Genomic DNA, 23,417 nt, shown 5'->3' with positions numbered 1-23,417 from the left:
AAAATTAAAGCTTATCAAATATTTAAAGGAAATTAATGTGTCACCATGCTACTTAAGTATAAAAACGCGTTTAGACTATAACTTTTCTCGTGATAATGTGCATTATCTCAATTTAATTCCTTAATCGGAATTTACCTCGATTTGCTATACAAAATGAAATCCACTCATCTCAATATGCACGGAATTCTGAACCTAATCGAAAAACATTTTAAATACAACACTGTTTTTGCAACAAAATACGCAAAAGTTTCCTAAAAGCGTTCCAAAATTTATACACTTATTTATGTCATTTATTTAATTTAAAATTAAAAGCATGTTCAAATTTAAAATAATTTTCTAATAAAAAAAATATACAAATATTAATAAAATAAATTTTGATACAGAAGAATTCCTATTAGAATTATGAATATATGGACAAGCTAAGTGGAATTTTGTGTGTACAAATTTGTGATTTGTATATAAGCATAATATAAACGAGCCTTTAGAAGTGTGTGTAGACGTAAACAGATATCAGCTGACTGGTCGTTAAGTCGAAAGTAGGCGTAATAACATTTTAATTTCATGTAATTTGTTTCAAAAAACCACTTTAGTGTGACATTCGACTAATATAATTTAAATATTAGTCAAACCAGCTGGGAATTAGTATATCGACTTAGAAATCTAGTCGATTTAGGAGGCATAGTTTAAATGCGCCTTTAGAAATATGTATGTATACGTAAACAAATATCAGCTAACTCTCTTTATATAATTTTAATATTAGCCTAAACAGCTGAGATTTAGTATAACGATTTAGAAATCGAGTCGATTTAGCAGGCATAGTCTAAACGTGGCTTCAGAAATGTGTTTGTATACGTAAAAAAATATCAGCTGACTGATCATTAATATCATTTTAATACTAATCTAAACCGATTGGATTTAGTATATTGATTTAGAAATCGAATCGATTTAGCAGGCATAGTCTAAACGCACCTTCAGAAATGTGTATGTATATGTAAACATATATCAGCTGACTCTCTTTATATAATTTTAATACCAGTCTAAACAGCTGGGATTTTAAATATCCATTTAGAAATCTTGTCGATTTAGGAGGCATGGTCGAAACGCGCCTTCGGAAATGTCTATGCATATGTAAAAAAATATCAGCTGACTGATATGAGTACTAATGTAAACAGCTGGGATTTTAATATATCGATTTAGAAATTGAGTCCATTTATGAGGCATAGTCTAAACCCGCCTTTAGAAAAATGTATGCAGACATAAGCAGATATCAGCTGACTGACTTTATATCTTTTAATTAAATAAAAGTCTAAACAGCTGAGATTTCATATATCGATTTATCGAGGCATAGTCTAAACGCGCCTTAAGAGCTTTTCTTATTCCGCTAGGAAAATTATTCATTCAACATCTCTCCCATAACTATCTCCACAACTTATCTCTTTACTCATTTCTATTGCTCTTGCTCTCTCTCACTCTCTTTGCTAAAACACCTTATTGCTTGTTATTTTATTATTTCTTTTCTCAAAAATATCATCATAATTTTTATTTATTTATATACATATTTCTTTTGTATATATTTCGTATTTATTTTATATATATATAAATATCTATTTATTTAATTAAAAACATATTCATTTTAATTTTAACCAGCCTTACATTAAAAAAAACAGCAACAACAACTACATAAACTAACCTTTTTTAAATACATGTTTTTTTTGTTTTTTTCTTCTCGTTTATTCTCTTTTTATGTTATCCAACCATCCATCCCGCCTTCCTTACTTTTTATGTTGTTAATATGCGAAATTCTAAAACCAAACCAAAAATGCCAAAAACCAAACCACATTTTGTAAAAACAAACATGCAAAAATCGATAACAAAATAATCGAATCATAAAAAATCGTATCATAATATTATCATCATACCCCCAACAAAAAAATCATTCAACTAACTTTAGCGATACGACGGCTACTAGCGGCGAGCTTAAAAATGCTTTAGCTTCGACGACTGATGCAGATGGAAATGGGGATGCGGCGGATCAGCAACAGCACAGTCGTGCCACCGCCGATTTAAAGGCATCCAAATCGAAATTCGGTCGCAGCAAGTCCAGCGACTTGTTAAAAAAAGAATCTGTTGCCTTACCCTACGATAAGGGAAAGAGCACCCTGACCCGTTTGAATTCGCTCAAACAATGGGGTCGTAATCGTTTCAAGTTTATGCAACGTTCGGCATCATCGGGCGATCAACACAACACGTCCACCTTGTCCACGATCAACAGCAGTGGTTGCAGTGGCAGCAACGATCTAAACACATCCGGTGGCTCCACATCGGCCAGCCACAACACCTCAAGCGAGAAGGCCGAAATATGTTCGGCCTCGGGTAGTGCTAGCGTATCATCATCGCACAAGACATTGTCGTCGACCACCAAAATGGGCGAGAAATCGTCCGTCACCGATGTGGACGAGGACTGCCGGGTCCATGAGTATGTTACACAGCGTGCACACGAAAGTCGGTTTTCGCATGAACGAAAACCTTCATATTCGTCGTCAGAGAAATCGATGAGTGTCAGTAGTTCGGGTCATTTGAGAGGTAAACTTCACTTAAATTCGGCATGTGCGAATGTGAAGCTGAGAGATACTTCCTCATTGAATCGCCAGAGACGTATTAACGGTTTGGGTGGTGGTGGCAACAACAAGGATGACCAGCCCCATTCGAGCAGCGGCAATTGGAGTGCCAGTTCCGAATCGGGTCGGGCCTCCATTGGCAGTGAAATAACACTGCAACCCAAATCCAGTGCTTCCAATACTTCGTTGAATGTTTCGAGTTTCCAGAATGGTAGCAGCAACCCACCCTCCTCAATGCTGAGTCGTAGGCGGTTCTTCAACACCTCGGCATCGAGTAGTGTGACAAGTGAGGGTACGGCCACACCAGATTTGCAAATGGCCAATGAGGGCGCATACCCGAATCATTTGGATGATGAAACCAGCTCGGCCTATTCATGTGACACCGAGGGTTATTACACCTCCTTCCACATGGACAGTGGCCTGAGAACACTGAAAGAAGAAGAGATAAATATGAGTAATTTCCAAATTGGTGGTCATCCCTTGAATGCTTCCATTTTTGGTCAGCAGCAGCAACAACAGCAGCAGTCGAGTTTCAGCAGTTCACCCCAGACATTAATGGCAGAAAATGAATATGAGCTGTTCGGAAGGGGTTCAACATCGACCACCACCAGTTCAGCTGGTACCGTGTGTACCACTCTAATGGCCCACAATTCTGGTGCTGAACAGTCCAGCCTAAATAACAGCCTGGCCAGTTGTGGTCCTGAGGTTCCCGAACGTGTTAGCTCCCTACGTTTGAGTAGTGCCTCAACCAGCACCTTGGAAAGAAGTATTTCCAGCAGTACCATCGGCAGTACCTTGGAGCGTACGGGTACCATAAAACGTAATGTTAATGCTTCCCTCAAGTTATCCTGCAATGAAGTTCCCTCCTTGGAGTCGAATACCGAAGAAACTCCAGAATCCCAAGATGATGAATTTAATTTCAATGAACAAATCAAGAAGCGGGGTGCCCTACCATTGCCAACACAACACAGCAGTGAGGTTGAGGTCTCTGAATGTTCCGATTTAGAGGGTGTGGAGCGTATTGAACGTATAAAACAAAAAACGGCCATGACGGCAAGGCGTATACCATCCATGTGCATCATTACGCCATCTACCAGTGATGATGAAAATCATCATTTGGATGATTATAACGGAGAGCGCCACCAAGATGTGGAGAATGGTGATGACGACGACCACGATGAGGATGATGTCTTGAATAAAACTCTGACCGAAGAAAGCTTTAAGGATTTACTGGATGAGGAGAAAGAAAAGTCACAGGAGGTGGATAACAATTTGAATCATGTTAAAGCCGCCGGCGAAAATCTCTCTTTATTTGAGAAATTGAAAGTTATACTGCCACCCTCTGTTAAGAAGTCGCCCAAGAAAGCTTTTCCCACACCCGAACTTTCGGTTATCAATGATGATGAGCTTTACGATATGTCCGGTGAATATGTTTACATTTCAGCTGATGTTAGCAACAACAACAACAATAGTAAAAAAGCTTCCGGCTTGCAGTGTGTTATGCCCAAAGCTCCCGTCTCCAGTTCATTGGGTATTTATTATTCGAGCAATGTTTTGAAAATGCCACCGCCAGCCACCGAATACGTTTCCTTGAATGAATTGCCGAAAACAATACAGAAGGCCTATGCTAAGGAATCCCCTGCTGTCCTTGCTGCCAGCAGCAACACGATGAGAACAAAGGCCCAAGAGGGTAGTTTTACGGCAGAGAGTGAAAACAAACAAAGAAGTGCGGTGAGCGCAGACTCGGACAAAGCACACAATTCAATGTCTTCGCCTGGCGGCGCAATGGCCATGTATGCCGAAATAAATGAATTACGTTCAGAAATTGCAGCATCTGCTGGCACTGCCGCTGCCACCACTTCGGCATCGTCATCGACATCTGCAAATGCTACTACTCTCAGCTATTTGCAAAACACACCACCATCATCTGCTTCCTCGTCGCCGCATGTCTCACCCCATAAGGGAGCCAGAGTCCGTTTGAATGCACAGGGCAAACCAATTTACGATTCCGATAGTTTGAAACGACGCAAAGGCGCGCACACAACATTCGCACCGGGTCCATACGTGAAACGGCAAGCGGACGGTTACGACGGCTACGATTCCAACGAGTATAGTGATATTAAACGCGTCGGTGAAGAAGAAAACGAAAGTGTCAGTGCCGATACGACACTACGCAATAATACGAGTGCGGCCAGTTTGCATTCGTCCACATCGGCGGCGGTGAAAAGTGAAAGTGTTCTTAATCCGGTGGCCAAATTGCTGTTGCTCAACAAGAGCAATGCAAATCCGCGAAAAATCGCCAATGTTCGGCCCATAGTTCATCATCAAAATCAGCATCAGAAATTGGGTTCGCCCTCAATGCGTCCACTGCCACTAACGCCATACGAACAACAAAATAACGCCACTGCCATAGTAAATAATTCGGGCGCCACGGACATGTATGCATCCTCTTCGGCGGCATATGCGGCCATTTACAGTGATGCCACAACTACCAACAACAACAACAACAAGCATTTGACTGCCAATCAAACGAATCCCTATTTCCATCAGCCACAGTCCGCATCCATGATGATGATGATGCATTCACCATCGACAAAATCAACAGCCTCAAGTACTGGCTCGACCATATCATCATCGACAGGCTCCTCATCCATATCAGCAGCATCGGTGTCCACCACCACAACCACGAATAGTGGAAATGTTGGTGGTGGTGTTGGCCCGGTATCATCCGCCAAAGATGACGAAGGTAAGCTTTGTTCTTCTTTTAGTACAACAACACAATTTCCCCCCACGACAACAACATCACGACCACAACTTTCTATTCCCCATCCTCCATCACAAGAACACCTACAACAACAAATAAGTATTAGCAAACCAAACCATGTAAATAACACACAAACAATAATTAAACGGAAACACATGATATCCAATGATGATGAAGATGATGTGGAACCTTCGTCTGAGGTTCCAACTAGTCTGTTTAGCCAACAAGAATCCTATCTTATCCCTGCTCCCCTTATGGGCACATTTAAAGCCAAGCAAAAGTCAAAACACAAAGAAATTGAAAGTTGCCGTGGCAAGGAAGGTGGTGGAGAAGCCGGTGGTGGTTTAGACTGTGATTCACTGCAGCAAAACCCCCAATCTGTTGGGGAAAACAACAACAACAACACCAACTCCCCAATAATAAAATCAACCCCAATGTTAGCATCCCAGCCTCCACCACCAGCTTTGCCCGTGCGTTCAAATACAAACCGAACCCAAATGAATGGTACAGAAAATGCATTTCCTACTTCTAGACAAACAAAGGAGGAGGAACTTGGCAAATCTATTGCCACGACGCCATACCTTTTTAACAACAACAACAATAATGACGACGACTACGACGACAACAAAGAAAAATCGATTTCACATAACGATGACCCAAAAACGAAAATTCAAGACACGACGAAAACGACAACAACGACAGAGACCACGACGACGATGACGACTAGTACTAGTACTGCAAACTCCCAACAAATTACGAATGCAAGTACGCAGTTAGATCCATCTTCCGCATCAACCCCCATTGATGGGCCCCAAACCCCCGGCAAACATATGCCGCTAAAACGTAATAACAGCTATAGATTGGCAAACGATAACATGAAATTGGAAATGAACAAAGAAAACCAACAACAGCAGATGACGGCAACAGCAATACCCTCTGCATTGCTAAATTCTGCCAGCTCCTCCTCCACCTCCCTTAGAACACCCAGTCCCCACCATTTTAAATCATTGCCGCGTTCAAAGAATATTAAAAACATTTTGCAAAATGTTTTAGATGATAGTCAGAAATCCAACAACTATCCAACAAATTCAACTTCAACTCCGGAAAATAACTCCTCCAATCCACGGAAAATTGCCAAATCTTTTGAACGTCTTATTGATGAATTTTCTTTGTCCACCATTTCAGTAGATTCTTCATATTTGCGTAATAAATCTTTAGAGAATTTCGATGATTCACCATCCATTCTATCAGATTGTAGTTTAAAAACGGGTAGTTTAATAGCCCATCAAGGTGGTGCAGATGAGGAGGATTCCGATTCAGATTTAGATAGTTTAATATCCCCGGCAGTACCACAAGTCAAATATCATAAATCATTTATCGATGCGGTCCTTATGAAACCATTGAAAATCATATTGCCTCATGATGATAATCGTCGTCAGAGGATTCTGCAGAAATTTGAGGTTACCGAGATATGGTAGACATTCATAAGCTAGGTTTAATAAAGTAGACGCATCATCATATTATCCTAGGAATTTTATAAAGTTATACTCCCTCAAGGTAATTTTAATAAGGTAGATGAATCCGCAATCAATTACAACAACAAAAACAGCTATAGAGAGTTTATATGTCAAAAATATTTTCAAAAGAATTTTATATTTAACATATTTCAAGTAAGAATATCTTGAGGAATGTTTTGACTCATTAATCAATAAAACATTTTGAGATTTTCAGTCATAATTATGTTTTTTAATTTTTTTGTTATAAATCACATGTTTTTGACAGCTGTGCTGATGCATATACCTTATTAAATATTTTATTATTTATTTACAAGAATTCAAAATATATATATATAAATGTATTGAAATTCAGAAGATGTTTTGGTCTTCGCGTATAATAATGTTTTTATTTGTCCTTTTCAAATCTAAACAACTTTTTGGCAGTTCATTGCACCAACAGCTGTTGGTGCAGAAACTGTCAACAACTTTTTGACAGCTCAATGCACCAACAGCTGTTTTGTTTAATATTCCTTATTAAATCTGATTTAATTCCATTAGTTATTCTTCCAAAAAACCCTAAAATCTTAAAAAACATTCCAATTTCATACGTTTCAGTAATTTATTTCAATATTTCTTCCGAGTCATTTTTTACACGTTCTGTCATCAGTAATCCAACTCTGACATTTAATTTTATGTCGAAAAAAACGGTATCAGCTGTTTAAAGAAATAACATTTTTTTTTAATTTTTCATTCCTTTTCAAGGCCTATTAAGAAAGGTCATCTGGGAAGACCAGTTGCATATCAACTGCTTCTCAAGTTTGTTGTCAAAATTCATTATTGTGAATTGACATTCGACTTCAGAAAAAACATATGACTTTCGCTTGCTGGTTGACCTTATTAATAGATCTTGTTCCTTTTCATATAAATTTCGAACCACTCAAAATTACTTTAAATCCACGAAATTCAATCGATCTCAAGTGACAGATCCAAAAGTCTTTAAGAGGTGAACATCCTTAATATTAAGAGGGCATTCACACCGAACGTGTCATATGATAAATCTTATTTTACTTGCCGTTTAGATTGCCATTTACTTTATATTACAAATTAATAATTTTCATTAAATTTGATCGGTGTAAATATGCCCTTAAATTTCATTATATAGATAACTAGAGATCGATTTTAAGTTCCTATTTTCATAATGATACTTGGCCATATTTTATATTAATTCGAAATTTTCTATATGGACAAAATATTGCAACCATTTTTTGTAGTTAGATTTCAAACAGTAAAAAACAGCTGATATAAAGAATTGTAACTTCAAATAGGAAACATTCCAATAAAATATACAATTTAACTAATTTTATTAAAACGCTTTAATGTGAACATAGTATTGTTCAGTTAAATGTTCATGAAACATCTAATTAAAAAGTCAGCTGTTCACCTATCAAACTTTCACAATTGCATTATTAAATTGCTGTCATTTATTGGTAATATCGAATAATAAAACATAATTTTGTGTGCAAGACTGTTTGCACATTCCAATAAAAGATTATTTAATTTTTAGGTTATTTTGTGGGAATTATAACAGAAATTGTGTGTTTTTATTAAAACATGATTATTGTAAACATGGCATTTGTCAGTTGGTTGTAAAAACATCTGATTGGCATATCAGCTGATCAAACTCTTACGCAAAGTCATAATTGTTTGCAGTATTTAAATTAGTAATTTAATGTATTTATTTAGGATAGTCTATTTATTTTACTAGAACATTTAGTTAGTCGGAAAACAATAGTTATCTATTTTTTTAATAAATCACAATAAATTGATATAAAACTTCGTACTGTATACTCCGTTTATACAACACGTTATTTGTTGACAAACTTTAAACGCTGTTTGGAAATAATTGGTCTGTTCCCGTACCCAGTTTAAATTTACTGTTTAAATTTGTAAAGAGAACGAAGCAAATGTGTTTTGGATTGGTGGATTATAAATTAAGTTTACATAATTCATCCAAATAGTTCAATATTTATATTATAAGCCAGAATAAAAGTGCATTTATATTTACGAAATCCACTCGATTTCAAATGCCAATCCCGCGTATACGCCACCTTAATCATGTTCACAAATCCAGTGAATTATATTTGACGCATACGCTATGGAATTGACATTTGTGATCGGGTGGATTTCGTAAATATAAATGCACTTTTATTCTGGCTTATAATATAAATATTGAACTATTTGGATGAATTATGTAAACGCGCTCTAAGTGTCTGATATTGAATTTTTTAAATTCATCCAATAAACTCTTGAATATTAGAAGTGTATTCAATTGTCAATTAATTGACGCATTTCCCTAATATTTTCAGTTAAAGAAAGTCAACCCAAGTATATTAATTTCCTAGCTTCATAAAAATTATCTCTCCCCAATCAATTAATATCCCATATCGAATTAATACCACGCAATTTCTCCCCTTTTTATAACATCCCACATCACAATGACCAAACATCTCATCAAATGAAATCCATGTTTTTTTTTCTTCCGCTGAGAAAAAAATCACTTTGGAAGTACAATCACTTTGCATAATTGACACTTCAACACATTTTTTTCACTCATTCACGCTCTTTGTTCATGAAAAAAGTGTTTGAAGTGCACATATCATAAGTGGGCAATATGCTATCATCCACCCCAAAAGCATTTACGATTTTGTCATTAATTGCTGAATATGTAAATTTTTTATTACATAGACTCAGGCACATATAATTGGTATTTTAAACTTGACCTTTTACCCGAAATTGAAACGCCATAGAAGACATATCGTACCCATTTGTGAGGATTGGTGTGATAAATTTGGTGAATTGCTTGGGTGTGGGATTTATTTGTTAGGAGAATTAAATAATGTTTGGAATTTCTGAAAATCTTTTATATGTGTTATATGTTTTATATGTTTATAAATATGTTTTCTAGAAAATATAGAAAAATTAAACATTTGTGGAAAGTTAGTTTTTAGATCCACAGAAAATTTTGTTTTACTGCTATCTTTTAATTGGTTAGATTATACTAAATCTATTTGTCATGATAATGTAAACGATGTGTTAAAGTTTGTAATGCTATTATAGTACGTTTACATTGTACCAGATTTGGTTAACCCAGTGGGTTTCAATTGTCAATTCCATTGTATACATGCCAAATAAATCCTCATAGAGTAAGTTAACCCGGTTAAAAGTTGTAATGTAAATGCCGTTTTACAACACTTTTTATATTCTATCAAAAATAAATTGTAATTATTATATTTATATATCTGGGACTTGACAATATCTATTTTATTTTAAATTATTTCGATCAGCTGATATAAGGGCTCTATAACTATAAATTAGGGTGTTATAGGTTATGTTCTAAGTAAATGACAATTTAAATGATGCGATTTTATTTAAAACACGTTAAATGTATGTTTACAATTATGTATTAGATACCAATTAGTTACACAGAAATATTGACATGTCACGTTTTCTTGGATTTTGACACTCTTTAATTCCTCAAATACAGCCTAAGACTACGTATAGGTCTTCGAAATCCATTCGATCTCAAATGTCAATTCCATAGCGTATACGTCAAATATAATCCGCTGTATTTGTGAACAGGATTAACGTGACGTATACGCTATGGAATTGACGATTGAGATCGAGTGGATTTAGTAGTCTAAACGCGTCTTAATATTGCAATCTACTAATGATTAAACACTTCTCTATTTCATTTTCCTGAATTCAATATGAATCAGCTGTTGATCAAGGGCTCTACAGATTGAGTTTCTATACATGACTAATTATCTAATAATTAGATATAATTTCAAAATTATGTAATAAAAATCTGCCATACAATTTTGTAGAATCCTCGTTTTATCAAAACTACATTAACAATCGATTTTTTCTCTCCATTTTTTTTCTAAAAGTTTATAAAGTGGAAATGTTATTTTCTCTCTCACTCTCTTTATTCAAGAAGAGTGTCAATCCTTTGTTGTTCACAGCCATTATGTGGTTATTGTTTCTTTGTCTCTTCTGTATATTTGTTAACGAGTGGGAGGAGGCCCTCCCTAACCACAGACATTTGCCAACAACAATGTTATCGAATGTCAACACCACTTGAACATGGTCGTCTATGGTTATTTGGGGTTTTAACGAAGAGGCAAAAAGCATCATTGTATCGACGACCAGCATATGCTGCCGTCTGACAATGACAACTATCAGGATATGATGATGTCTATGACAATGACAATAGAAAAAATTTGCTGGCGGCCGTACAAAAAAAAACTAATTGTACTCCACTTAAAAAGTACTCATCACTATCATCATCATCATTATCATATTGATGAACCAAATACAATGAATGTTCATGATGAACTATAATGTTTTTTTATTTAGTGAATTGGATAACCCTTCAAACTGTCAAGTGTATGAAGCCACAAAATCTATCAGCAAAATTATGTAGGCATTTAGCCATCCATCGTAATGGAAACCATGTACAATTCCATTTGCCATAGGCAGGCTATTCATGTGTGGACGGGCATTCAAAAGTTTTAACAAGTGTTTTAGACATTTCCTGAATGATGCTCTCTTAGTCGGACAGAATGGCTATTTAATGCAATGAGTAACAAAAAACAAATTAATTTTTTTAAGTAATTTTTTTTTTAATTTCTACCAAAATAAAACTTTCGCTGTCAATGTCCATTTCTTGTTGGTCCATTTTTGCGGTTCCACTACAGTTATTGACCAAATATTGTCTGCTAAAAGTTTTCTATCCATTTAAACTTGGACAACTGTCAGTCTGCTGTGTCAAGGGTTTGAATGATGTTGATGTTTTAAACAATGGAACTATTTTTTGACAACAATGTACCTATATGTATAAAACTATTTGTATTGTGTATTTAACGGAAATGTCCAAGTGATACCAAAAGTTTACTTTCTTATATGATTTTGAATAAGATTCTATAAACTTTTAGTTGTCAAATCATAACATGTCAACATCCTTATTATGGGACTAAAAAATAGGGATATGTAGTTCTTATTAAATTAAAAAAAAATATTATGTCAACATCTAAATTTTTCAAATTGAAAATCCACATTTAAGGGATATCATCTCACTGAGCTAATCCTTTAGTATCTGTAATAATAATGATATGTTTATATCAAAATCGCATCTATAGAACTATTACATCAGCTGTTCGAAATAAAAAAAAATGGAGGGGAGAAGAGGAAATTATTAAATTTGGTATAGGCATTGAATTTAAAAAGAAAATGCATACTAAAGCAGTTTAGATTTGATAGATTTAAGAATTGGAGATTAAAACCCTATCTCTTCAAAAGGTTAAGGGTCAGTATTTGCAACATGGACTGGATTTAAAAAGAAAATGTTGGCTAATAACTTGCCAAATTGTTTTAGATCGGATTCAAACAGCTGTTATTAGGGATCTAATTGTTGTAATTCGGCATTCTAAAAAGTAAAAATATTTAAAGTTAAAAATTGTGAATTATGTTCCAATTCATTTTAGGCCAAACAGCTGTTATTATTTGTTTATTTTACTTTATTTTACTTATTATTGTTTATTTTACTTCAAGCAGCTGTTATTAGGGACCTAAAGATTTTAAAAATCGTCTAGACTACTAAATCCACTAGATTTTAAATGTCAATTCCATATCGTATACGTCACCCTAAGCATGTTCACAAATCCAGTGGATTCTATTTGACATTTACGCTATGGAATTGACATTTGAGATCGAGTCGATTTCGTAAATCTAAACGCACTTTTAGGTAGGAATTCTAAAAAACTATATATTTTAATTGGACAGATATAATATTTTTCAGATTTTGGTTTCAAACAGCTGTCATAAGGGTTATAAAGATCTTAGGTTAATATTCCAAAAAATAATAAATGTTTAAATTTGAGAGATGAAAAAGATTGCAAATTTTATTCCCATTCATATATACCAAATTCCTGTTATTAGGACTCTATAGATCATAAGTCGGTACTCAAGAAAGAATAAAATTTGCCTCTACTGAATAAAAAACAAATTATTGATATCAAAACATTTTCAGTTTTTCTTTGTGATTCACTTTACGGTATGCTAACGTGTTAAAAGATAATACTAAAGTAGTTCAGATTTGACAAAATAAACTCCGAATTTGTTGATTTTACCTTAAACAGGAGGTATTCTAAAGTGTAAAAAATATTTAAATTTGACAGATACAATATTCACAAATTCTTGTATCAAACAGCTGTTATTAGGGTTCTAAAGATCTAAAGGTGGAAACACATACGAGGATTCAGGAATGACATATTAAGTTGGCTTTGTGGAAGTGTCAATTTTTAGTCACTCTTCTTTTTGACCGCCATTCTCTTTTATTCTTTTACATTAAACAAGCTGTTATTAGGGTTAAAGATTTTAGGTCCTGAAAAAATGTAATAATTTTTAAATCTGATAAATATAAGAATTGCAAATTTTTCTCCAATTCATGTTTACCAAACATATATTCTTAGAGTTCTAAAGATCGGAAGTCAGTATTCTAGAAAAAAAAAACGAGATTTCCCTGAAATTTGTTTTTGGTTGCATTTTTCAATGAAAACAAATGGATGTCACAACATTTTTCTTTCTTTGTGATTCTCTTTCATTATTCCGTGTACACATAATTGCCAACAAAGAAAACAAAAAAATTAGTTCAACAATTGTCTGCAGTTCTTCTTAGTTTTCTAGCTTTTTTTAGTTTACACAAAAAATGACACATGTCTTACGAATTTCTTGACAATTTGTTTTCTTCCTTTTGTTTACATGTTGAGTAATAAGCTTGAAGAAATAGCTTTGTTCCACTAGCTTTTCCAACGTCAAATTGTTGCAAATTGCCCTAATTTGAGGACAAGGATGACATGTTATCAGTATTTTTAGTGATTCATAACAAAAAAGGAAACATTTGTACACAGAAATCTACATGGAAATTATGCAAAAGATAATGAATTTTCCCTTTTTACTATAAATAAAAAGTTAAGGTGCATTTACACCGTACGTGTTTTATGATAAATCATCATTAATGTTGTCATTTGCATTGCTTGTATGTTAAATAAATGATGATTTCCGTAATAAAAAAATGTTCAATGTAAATGTACCCTTAGTTTTTCTTTTAATAAATTTTCTGTGAAAACCAAAACCTTCGTCTAGGTTCACATTAAACGTGATTTACAAAAGTAATTTATTTGACATATATTCAAAGGAGAATATAAGGTATTTTATTAAAACTCTTTAAAAGTAAACTTGTATTTTCAATACAAATATATGCAAAATCTTGCCATTAATTAAAAAATATATATTATGTGTTTCCGTTTTAATTATATTTTAAACAAATAATAATCACTTTTTATGTCACTAATCGCATATTATTTTTGCATTATGTTTTATTATTAACAAATGAAATAAAACAGAAACAAATGTTTGTGTTAATACTTATTAATTTTTTATTAGCATTAAGTTTTATTTAATATAACACGTATACGTTTTTATTTAATTTAAAAAAATATATGTTTTTAATTAACCTTTATGTTTAATTTTAATTTAATAATAACAACAAAAAAATCGCACACACATAAAAATGAATTATAAATAGGAAATTACACGAAAATTGTAAAGTTTTTTGCACAAAGAACAATTATTTCTAAAATTTTTAATTTCTGCTTTTTTATTTTAAGGTTTTGTTTTTAAGAATTTTTTTTATGTTGTACATTAAACAAAAGAAGAAAAAGAAGCAAGCACTTTAACAACAAGTTTAACTAACCAATAATGTTTTTAAGTTTTTTTTAATTTAAATTAATTACAATTTATTTTCATTGACTTGAAATTATCGAAATAAAATTTTAAGTGCAAAAAGCTTCTCCTATTATTACTTCATTTCATGGAGTGTGAACGTAGTAGTAGTAGAAGTAGCTGTGGTTTGTCGGTGCCAACATTTGAGCGCCTAATTGTATGCTTTGATTTGATGTAAAACTAATAATGAATTTTTAATTAAAAATGGTTGCTTGTTGCTTAAAAGTGCCTGCTACTTTGTTTTTTTCGCTCTCTCCCTCCCTCTCACATTCTCTGTCACGCTCCCCCTTTTTCATTTACTCATCAGCCAACATTTGTCCTGCAAAATGTTAAAAACATATCCGTCACCCGATTTTCTTTGTGTGTTGAAAAACTATTGTTATGTTCCCACTATTGTCAGTTTGTTTATGTTTACATGCTACTTAATATAAAATACGTGTTCCTGTTAACCCATTAAACTTTTCTTTGTTTTTTTAATAAATCCTTTTTATTAATTAAAAATTATATTGCATTTTTATACGATATTTTTATTATTATTATTGTCATACAGATGACAATTAAATACTATTTAGATAATAAGTTTAATTGTTTAAATGTAATATTTAAACATTTTGTTGTAATACTTGCCGAAAAGAAAAACATTCCATCACCAGCTCACCTGTCAATCTCGAGTCAAATAACATTCCATTTTGTTATAATTTATAATAATTATAGGCTATATAAACGTATTCATAATATATATGTTATTAATTATATTATTGTATTACATTTTATTATAAACAAAAAAAATATTTTCACATCATTAAAAAGTAAAACACACGAATATATTTGTTAAATAAAAACTGGAAAAAATGGAAATTTTTTATTTATACCTCCAAACACCCACATTATATACCTCATTTCACACAATTATACATAGAATGTACATATAAATATGGTTGGGGATTTTGGGTTGAATAGATATCACCCACCACTGCATTGTAAACGCGGATGATGGATGCACCATGGTATCATTGGAACGCCACACCTTGATTTTTAATACTGTGTACATATGTATGTATGGGTATTCATTGTTATTGAAATAATGGCATTGGTTAGTTTTTAACATAAAACTATGATAAAACATCAGGATGGAATGCAGCATCAGTGTGAACACTTTTGGTTTATTTAAGAGGAAAAATACTTGTAGAGAATGTTGACCAAATTCACAAAGGAAACGTATTAAAAATTTATAATAAAACAAATAATACTGATTAAAAAATTTAACAATTTATGATTGTTTACACCATCAAAAGTTATAAATGACAGTCAGCTGATACACTTTAAAAATTGTATCTTGTACTACTACTATTAAAAAGTAAATGTAAAAAAATACATTACGTCGGCTCTACAATATATAACATTGTATTTAAATCTCGCTAGAATTTATTTGTACATATTCATTGTACTGGATTTAGTAAATCCGATGTATTCAAATTGTCAATTCCATGAATAAATTTCAAATAAATTCCCATATAAGAGGTTAATCCTGCAAAAAAGTTCTAATATGAATGCCAATTTAAAATTATTTTTCAATTTAGGTTATAAAGATTAATATTTAGTGTGTGAAAGCAACTCCTCCAGCTTTATAAATAATTTTGAATTCTAGCCTTTATTTTATCATTGAAATATTATAACTGACAGTCACATGATATGAATATTATCCAGGTGATTTGTACCAATATATTTTATCAAATAAACCTAGGATATATAATAAAACAATTGCATTTAAAACAGCTGTTTGAATTTCACAATTATAATTCGTTTACATTTCACCGGATTTCGTTAACACAGTGGGTTTAAATTGTCAAATCCATTCTATTTATGATAAATAAATCATCATGAAGTAGGTTAGGTAGTTCTAATGTAAATGTCGTTTTATACAAGAGTTTATTATTTAATTTCGGGATTTACCAAATGAACATAAAGGAAAAATATGTTAAAATTTGCCAGATATAAAATTTGACGAATTAGTTTCAATTGAATTTATTTCAAACTCTTTTTATTAAAATAAGTCGGAAGAATAGTACATTTACATTGTACCGGATTTCGTTAACCCAGTGGTTTTAAATTGTCATTTCCATTGTATATATGTCAAATAAATGCTCATAAAGTAAGTTAACCCAGTTAAAAGTTCTAATGTAAATGCGGTTTCAATAATAATATAACACCTATTCTGTACGAAAAACTGTACTAAGTTAAAATATACTATTTTTTACAAAGGTTTTCATGCACAACAAATGAAATTCTGAATGGCGTATTTCTATTAAAAATTATTTGATTTAAAATATTTGTCATACATCAGATTTTTACCATTAGTTTTCTCCAAAAATATTTGTTGACTGTTATGATTTGTTTGCAGTTTTATTCATTCTTGCAAGGATAATCTTGGATAGTATAAATTAAGTTTTGAAATGTTATAATTTATTCAAACACTACATAAACAACCATCAGCTGTCTGTCATTTATATCATATCAAAACACGTCATTCAGTGTAAAAAACACTTCATTCAAAATAGTGTAAAACATTATATTAGTGCCTAAATTTTGGATATTAAGCAGATACGATAGGTAGTTTACTTATAAGCGAAGGATTCGACAATCTAAATGATTTGCTTTATTAAACCAAGTTTCATGTAAATATAGCATAAATTATAGAATTTTATTCCCCGTGATAAAATTAGGTTTAAAATATTGAGTTCTGCCATTGACCAGTGCAATGCAATTTATAAGGCAATCTAGGAAGATCAGCTGTTTCTCAAGTTTGCCTTCAAAAATCCATTTTTGTGAATTGACTTCACATAGCGAAAATATAAGTATGGTTACACAATTAGCAAAAACATCTAATTTTTCTTAAGTTTGAAGTCAAATATTAGAACGTTCGTTATGTTTTTATAATGGAAATCAATTCGGAATAATGCATTTTGACAGCAAACATAAGAAGCAGCTGTTTAGCAGACGATCTTTCTGGGTGAACTTATTAATACACCTTGAACGTAAATAACATTCACATTTTTGCCATTAACCGGAGGCTTTTTAATAAGGTGATCCAAGGATGCCAGCTGGATATCAGCTGCTTCTCAATTTATTGTTCAAAATCGATTATTGTGAATTGACTTCCATTAACCTTAAGAAAAAACTCATCTATTTTTCTCTTCCTGAGTGACTTTATTAATAGAACTTGAGAAATAACAGTTTGTTATCTGTGGTTATCCAGGGAGACCCGCTCGATATCAGCTGTTTCTCAAGTTTGCTGTCAAAATCCATTATTGTGAATTGGCTTCCATTATGAAAAAGTAACCAACATGGCCTACAAATAAGGTCACCCAGGGAGACCAGCTGGATATCTGCGCCACTCAAGTTTGCTGTCAAAATGCATTATTGTGAATTGACTTACATTTTGAAAACGTAAACACAGTCGACATTTTTGACATTAGAGTTGAGAAAAAACAGCTGTTTTCCTATTTCGATTGCTACTTGGATGGCCTTATTTATAGATCTTGGTAACCAAAGTCCAAATTTTTGACATTGGACTTCAGAAAAAACAGCTGACTTTCGCTACCTGGTTATTAGATTATTATTAGATCTTGATGAAAATGTAAACAAAGTCCAAGTTTTTGACATTAGACTTGAGAAAAAACAGCTGACTTTGGCATGCTGGGTCAATTTGTTAATAGATCTTGTCTGTGGCCTTATTCATAGTCCTTGGATCAGTGTATCAATCGTTTAATAATACTTTATAAAATATTTAAATTTTGTTCCGAAAAAATCCTCCCTGTTCTAAAAAGTAAAAACCTAATTTATAAATATAAAAATTGGTAAAATTATAACAATTCTCCCATGTAACATCTCTTTATGAATAAGTTAGACAATAAACATCCTCCATACAAATGAGTTATTATAATGGCTGATGTCGCGTAGAAAATCCCCTTCCATCCATCCGACCACCCATCATTTATGTACATATGTAAAATATAGGGCATAGAACTTTACTTACACAAAACAGGCATCATTGGGAACGTTATGACATTGTGTGGTACTGCGATCACACTCTGACATATCACATACAACCCATAGCAATAAAAACCCAGTACGGTACAGCATTTATACATATAACATTACAACAACAGCACAAACAAAAGTTAAATGAATTTGTAACAAGGATGTCAACAGGTATGTATCATCATCGTCGTCGTCATCATCATCAGAAATGACCTCAATAGTACAATTGTATTTGTGATGTATTCTCTTCCATGGATAGTACTACTACTATATATGTCTATATGTACTCGTACATGTGTGTGGTTCTATAAATCATTTTTATATCTATGTATGTATGTAATAACTTCCTTTTTCAATGCCTGCTCAGAATTGGGTTAGATAGGTGGGTTGTTAATTCCCTTTGACTATGGAACCTATACTAATGGAGGAAATGTTAAAGCTTGTAGCAGGATGTTAAACATTTCTGGCTATTTTCCTCTCGTTCTCCTCCGCCTGCTACGTTCTATATGTAATAAATAATGTAATAAATGTAAAATATTTTTGTAAAGTTGATTTTGTAAAACAATTTATTTATTTAAATTTGTATTGTTGTACTAGTAATTGTTGTAGTATGTATTTAGTTTAATAATTTTAAATAATAATTTTTACAAATTTTACCTGGCACTTTAATAGTTTTTTTTTTCTTTAACTCACTAATTTCCAAAACTAACTTTTGTTGTATATTTTTGTGTGGTTTAAGGGTCTCTATGATGCTCAGCTTTTGGTTTTCCAAAAATTTTAAATATTTTTCTTTCCCTTTAAGAGATTTTTGAATAATGTTTTGATTTTTTTCTTCTTGTCTTTAGGTTATCAACATTTATATAAGAGTCCCGATGAAGTGGATGGCATGATACAGCCCTATTATGAGACTTTGAGTCAAAGTCAAAATCAAGCAGCGGCCTCGACATTCCAACGTAATTCACCGCTTTATTGGACTTTGCAAAATCGCCGGCCGGTTAAACCGCAGGCTCCAGCCAATGCTCTGAGTCGTGATGATTTATATGCCACGCCTCTAAAGCGTTCCGAAAGATTGGCCCTGGCTCAACAGCAGCAGCAGCAACGTCAGCAAGCCCAACAAGCAGCAGCAGCGGCCGCTGAGGCCCCAAGTTCAGCAAATCTTCCAGCATCGCCCAGTGCTGTACGTCAACGCACCAACACCAATTTCCACACCTCAACGCCCATACGTAATTCAGATTCTGAACTGCCAGCTGATAATATACCAGCCAAACAACGCCTCCGGAATTGGGATGACAACTCGCCAGAGCGTTTGAATACCTGTGCCGATCGCATTGGCCAAAGTAAAACCAGTCTAATGGATTTCAAGCGCCTACTCTTGGCCAAATCGGCCAAGAGCAGTACTCTACCCAAGAAAATGTCCGCTGTGGAATTGCTAAAGAAAAACAATCTTACCAATCAACAAAATTCCCAACTATCAGCTCCACTCAAATCCTCCTCCTCCAGCACTGGCTCTAATCCCATTAGCATTACTGGGGGTGGTAGCGGCACACTCTCCCAATTAAATTCTTCCATGAAACTTTTAGACTTAAGTGGTTCTCCCAAAACATTTGCCAATCGTCGTATGTTGCGTCAGGGTCAATTTGGTTCGCCTTCTAAATCGTTTGCACCCAAATTGAAGACAACACGTTCCAATTCGCTGCAACGTACCGACATTATGTCCACAACCATACCTGAAGCCAACAGTGAAGAAGACCATCATCATCACCATCATTCGGCAAATAGTTCATTGAACACTTCGAAAAATTCCGAAGAAGAAAATATGATCGATGATGAAAGTTTCAATATTAAACGTAATATTTTCCTACAAGCCGAGGAGAATAATTTTATGCGCAGTGAATTGAGATCGAGTTTTGGTCGTAATAAATCCGATGCAAAACCACCAATGGTTAGTAAAGTGGAACCGATAATGAAACCCTTAACCGATAGCAGTAATGTGGCTGCTGGTGGTGGTGGTATATCAACTTTAACATCAATGATGGCCAATGTTAATGTTTCAAATCCAGCTATGGATAATATGCGAGTTCCCAGTACTAATACTTCCAATACCCAAATGACAAATACAGCTGCTTCCTTAGCTAATATGCCAGCATTAGAGACTGCTTTATAAGAAGATTTTCAAAGAAAGTGAAAATATAAGCTAAAAATACACAAACACAAAACTTGAAAAGCAATTTAAACTATTATCCCCTTCAATATAAAGGCAAAATGGATTAAGATCGAAGGGATTGCAGAATAATTTTATTTAACTGATTAAAGGGTCTACAAGTACTATTTCTTGGCTATGTGTTATGTAGGAAAGCCACTGCAAATATGTGGCATATTCCATCAGATCCTTTGGCGTTCAATATGGTTTTCGATAACTTCTATGGCCCTAGCTATCATATCATGTGACATTCGGGAATTTTATCGAAATATTTCTATTCTATATAATATATAATCTATATAATATAATAATTAAAAAAATGTTTCCACTTGTACTCTCTTCATTTCTGTATTCCCTTTCTGTGTCATAATCTTTGACGAACTTAATCCACCTTTGCCTATATATTGATAAATAATACATCTGCCAATTATAGAAAGAATACCAGAACCTATGCATTTACTTATATTGGAAATCGAAAGAAAATAATAATTATATCATAACAATTATCAAGCAAAACAATCAAATCATATTGAATTTAGTTATTCATATACTAGATAGTGAGCTTTTTTCCTAAGTTATATATACAACAATTAAAAAATAATAAAAGAAAAAAAAAGAAAATTATACAACAACAAATTAATTGAAAAAAAATTGTAACTTAGCAGTGTTTAGTAAGGCAACTTCAAATTCTTTTGAATAAAAAAAGATAGAACGACATATTCTTTTTAAGATTGCAGGTCACTGAAATTGATGATGTCCTTAAAATCGCGGTTAAGATTTTAGTTTTAATAACTGATTTAAATATTGACAGTTTACCTACTTAATTACGGTATTGCCATTTACCAGAGATATCGATTTCATTCTTTGGTGGTCCTGCATCCTTTACTTATTTTATTGTTTATCAAAACAATTCTGTAAATTTCTTCATAATTTTGTATTAAAAAAACAGCAAACAAACAAACCACATTTGAATTAATTATTATATATTTATATAACAAATTAGTTTCCTTTTTTTAAGAATAGAAAACTAGCAGCTATTTATTGAAAATTGTTTAGTCTTAAGTTTTCTTTTCTTTTTCATTATTATTATTAATAAATTTAACTAAGCCTTTCATTTACATATATATGCCTTTGTACAAATCGTTAGGTATTTTATACTTGTGTATTATCAAAATATATTTTTTTTATTTAAAAAAGAAAAACTTTAAAATAATCTTAAATTATTATTACAGATTGGCTATTATCTATAAACACATAATATATAAATATTATAATTTTTAAGAGTTTATTTTCTTTTTTTAATATTAATGAGTTTGCATTTTCTTTTCTTCTTTTTTAATTTGCAATAATGTTAATTTTACTTTTGTAATATCATATAATCTTATTTATTTACAAATGTCCCCCAAGCAAAACAAACAAACCAACCAGCCTGTATTTATATAAGATTTAGTTTTCTTCAATTAATTTTCCATTATCAAACAACAAAAACCCAATATGTTTTATTAAGCAATTTAGTTGATAATAATTATTAACAAAATAAAATCAAGCAAAACAAACAAACAAACAATCGAGAAGCAAATAAACGAATTAAAACAAGTTACAAATAAAATAAAAAAGAATAAAATGAAATTGTGTTTTTATTTGGTTTAACGAATGGGGGTAAAAAGACAAACAAATAAAATTGTTTTATGTTCGGTCGGGCCTACATTTTTATACTTTCCACCGTGTGCTGGGTATTCAAAATACTTAACATCGATTGAAATGCCAAACTACATACACTCATTTTCGAAAATTGGGTTCTGGCCTTGAACATACCGGAAATAACGCATGGCTTTCAGACAGGGGATATAAAAATATAAAAAAAAGTTCTGAGAAGTAGTTATTTATACACAAAGCTTCCATAATGCGTAATTACTTTAGTCACAAGGCTTCAAATTGCATTTTTTGAAATAAATAAAAACATCTATATAGAGACTATACCAAAAGTTCTACTGATATTTATAATTTTTGGTAGGAAGATCTTCCACTCAAATATTATATTAATACTCAAAATATCAAATTAGAGCCAATTCGGTTGAAATATTTACCCAATATCCTTAAAAATGCCAAAATTGCCTATAGTTCTGCGGAAGTCCACGCAGAACAACTGTTTTTTTATCAAACAGTTGACCATCTGTGGAGAAGTACCAGAATAAGTTGCCCTATAGAAACCCATCATCGGATTTAAATTAGGTTTAGTAAAATATTAGAAAGTGCAAACAATGAAATAAATCGGTTAACGACAGATATATACCCTCAGTTTATGGTTTGCGGAGTTCTAGGGAATTATACACAGATTTTATTATGCGTTGTATAGAAGGTATATGATTTTATCAAAGAGTTGACCATGACCATTACGATGTATAAAGTTTCGATGAAATTGGATATTCCATATTAGATTTATATGTTTTCAAACT

General features: G+C 32.7%; 1 protein-coding gene across 1 annotated transcript in view; it reads left to right on the top strand.

Annotated features, from left to right (window-relative positions):
- The window catches only part of LOC133330700 (serine-rich adhesin for platelets), a 186,789-nt gene extending 165,860 nt beyond the window's left edge, over positions 1-20,929 (top strand). The window contains exons 5-6 of the mRNA XM_061539106.1: positions 1,952-5,364; positions 19,607-20,929. Coding sequence (XP_061395090.1) covers positions 1,952-5,364; positions 19,607-20,925 — 4,732 coding nt within the window. The 3' untranslated portion in view covers positions 20,926-20,929. The remainder of the gene's footprint in view (positions 1-1,951; positions 5,365-19,606) is intronic.
- Positions 20,930-23,417: the final 2,488 nt, after the last annotated feature.

This window comes from Musca vetustissima, unplaced genomic scaffold, assembly GCF_032173495.1.
Source record: "Musca vetustissima isolate MV318-11 ecotype Yass unplaced genomic scaffold, APGP_CSIRO_Mvet_v1 utg7881, whole genome shotgun sequence".
In the NCBI taxonomy this organism is placed as follows: Eukaryota; Metazoa; Arthropoda; class Insecta; order Diptera; family Muscidae; genus Musca; species Musca vetustissima.
Note: the sequence above shows the minus strand (reverse complement) of the source record. Positions and strands in the feature narration are given on the sequence as shown.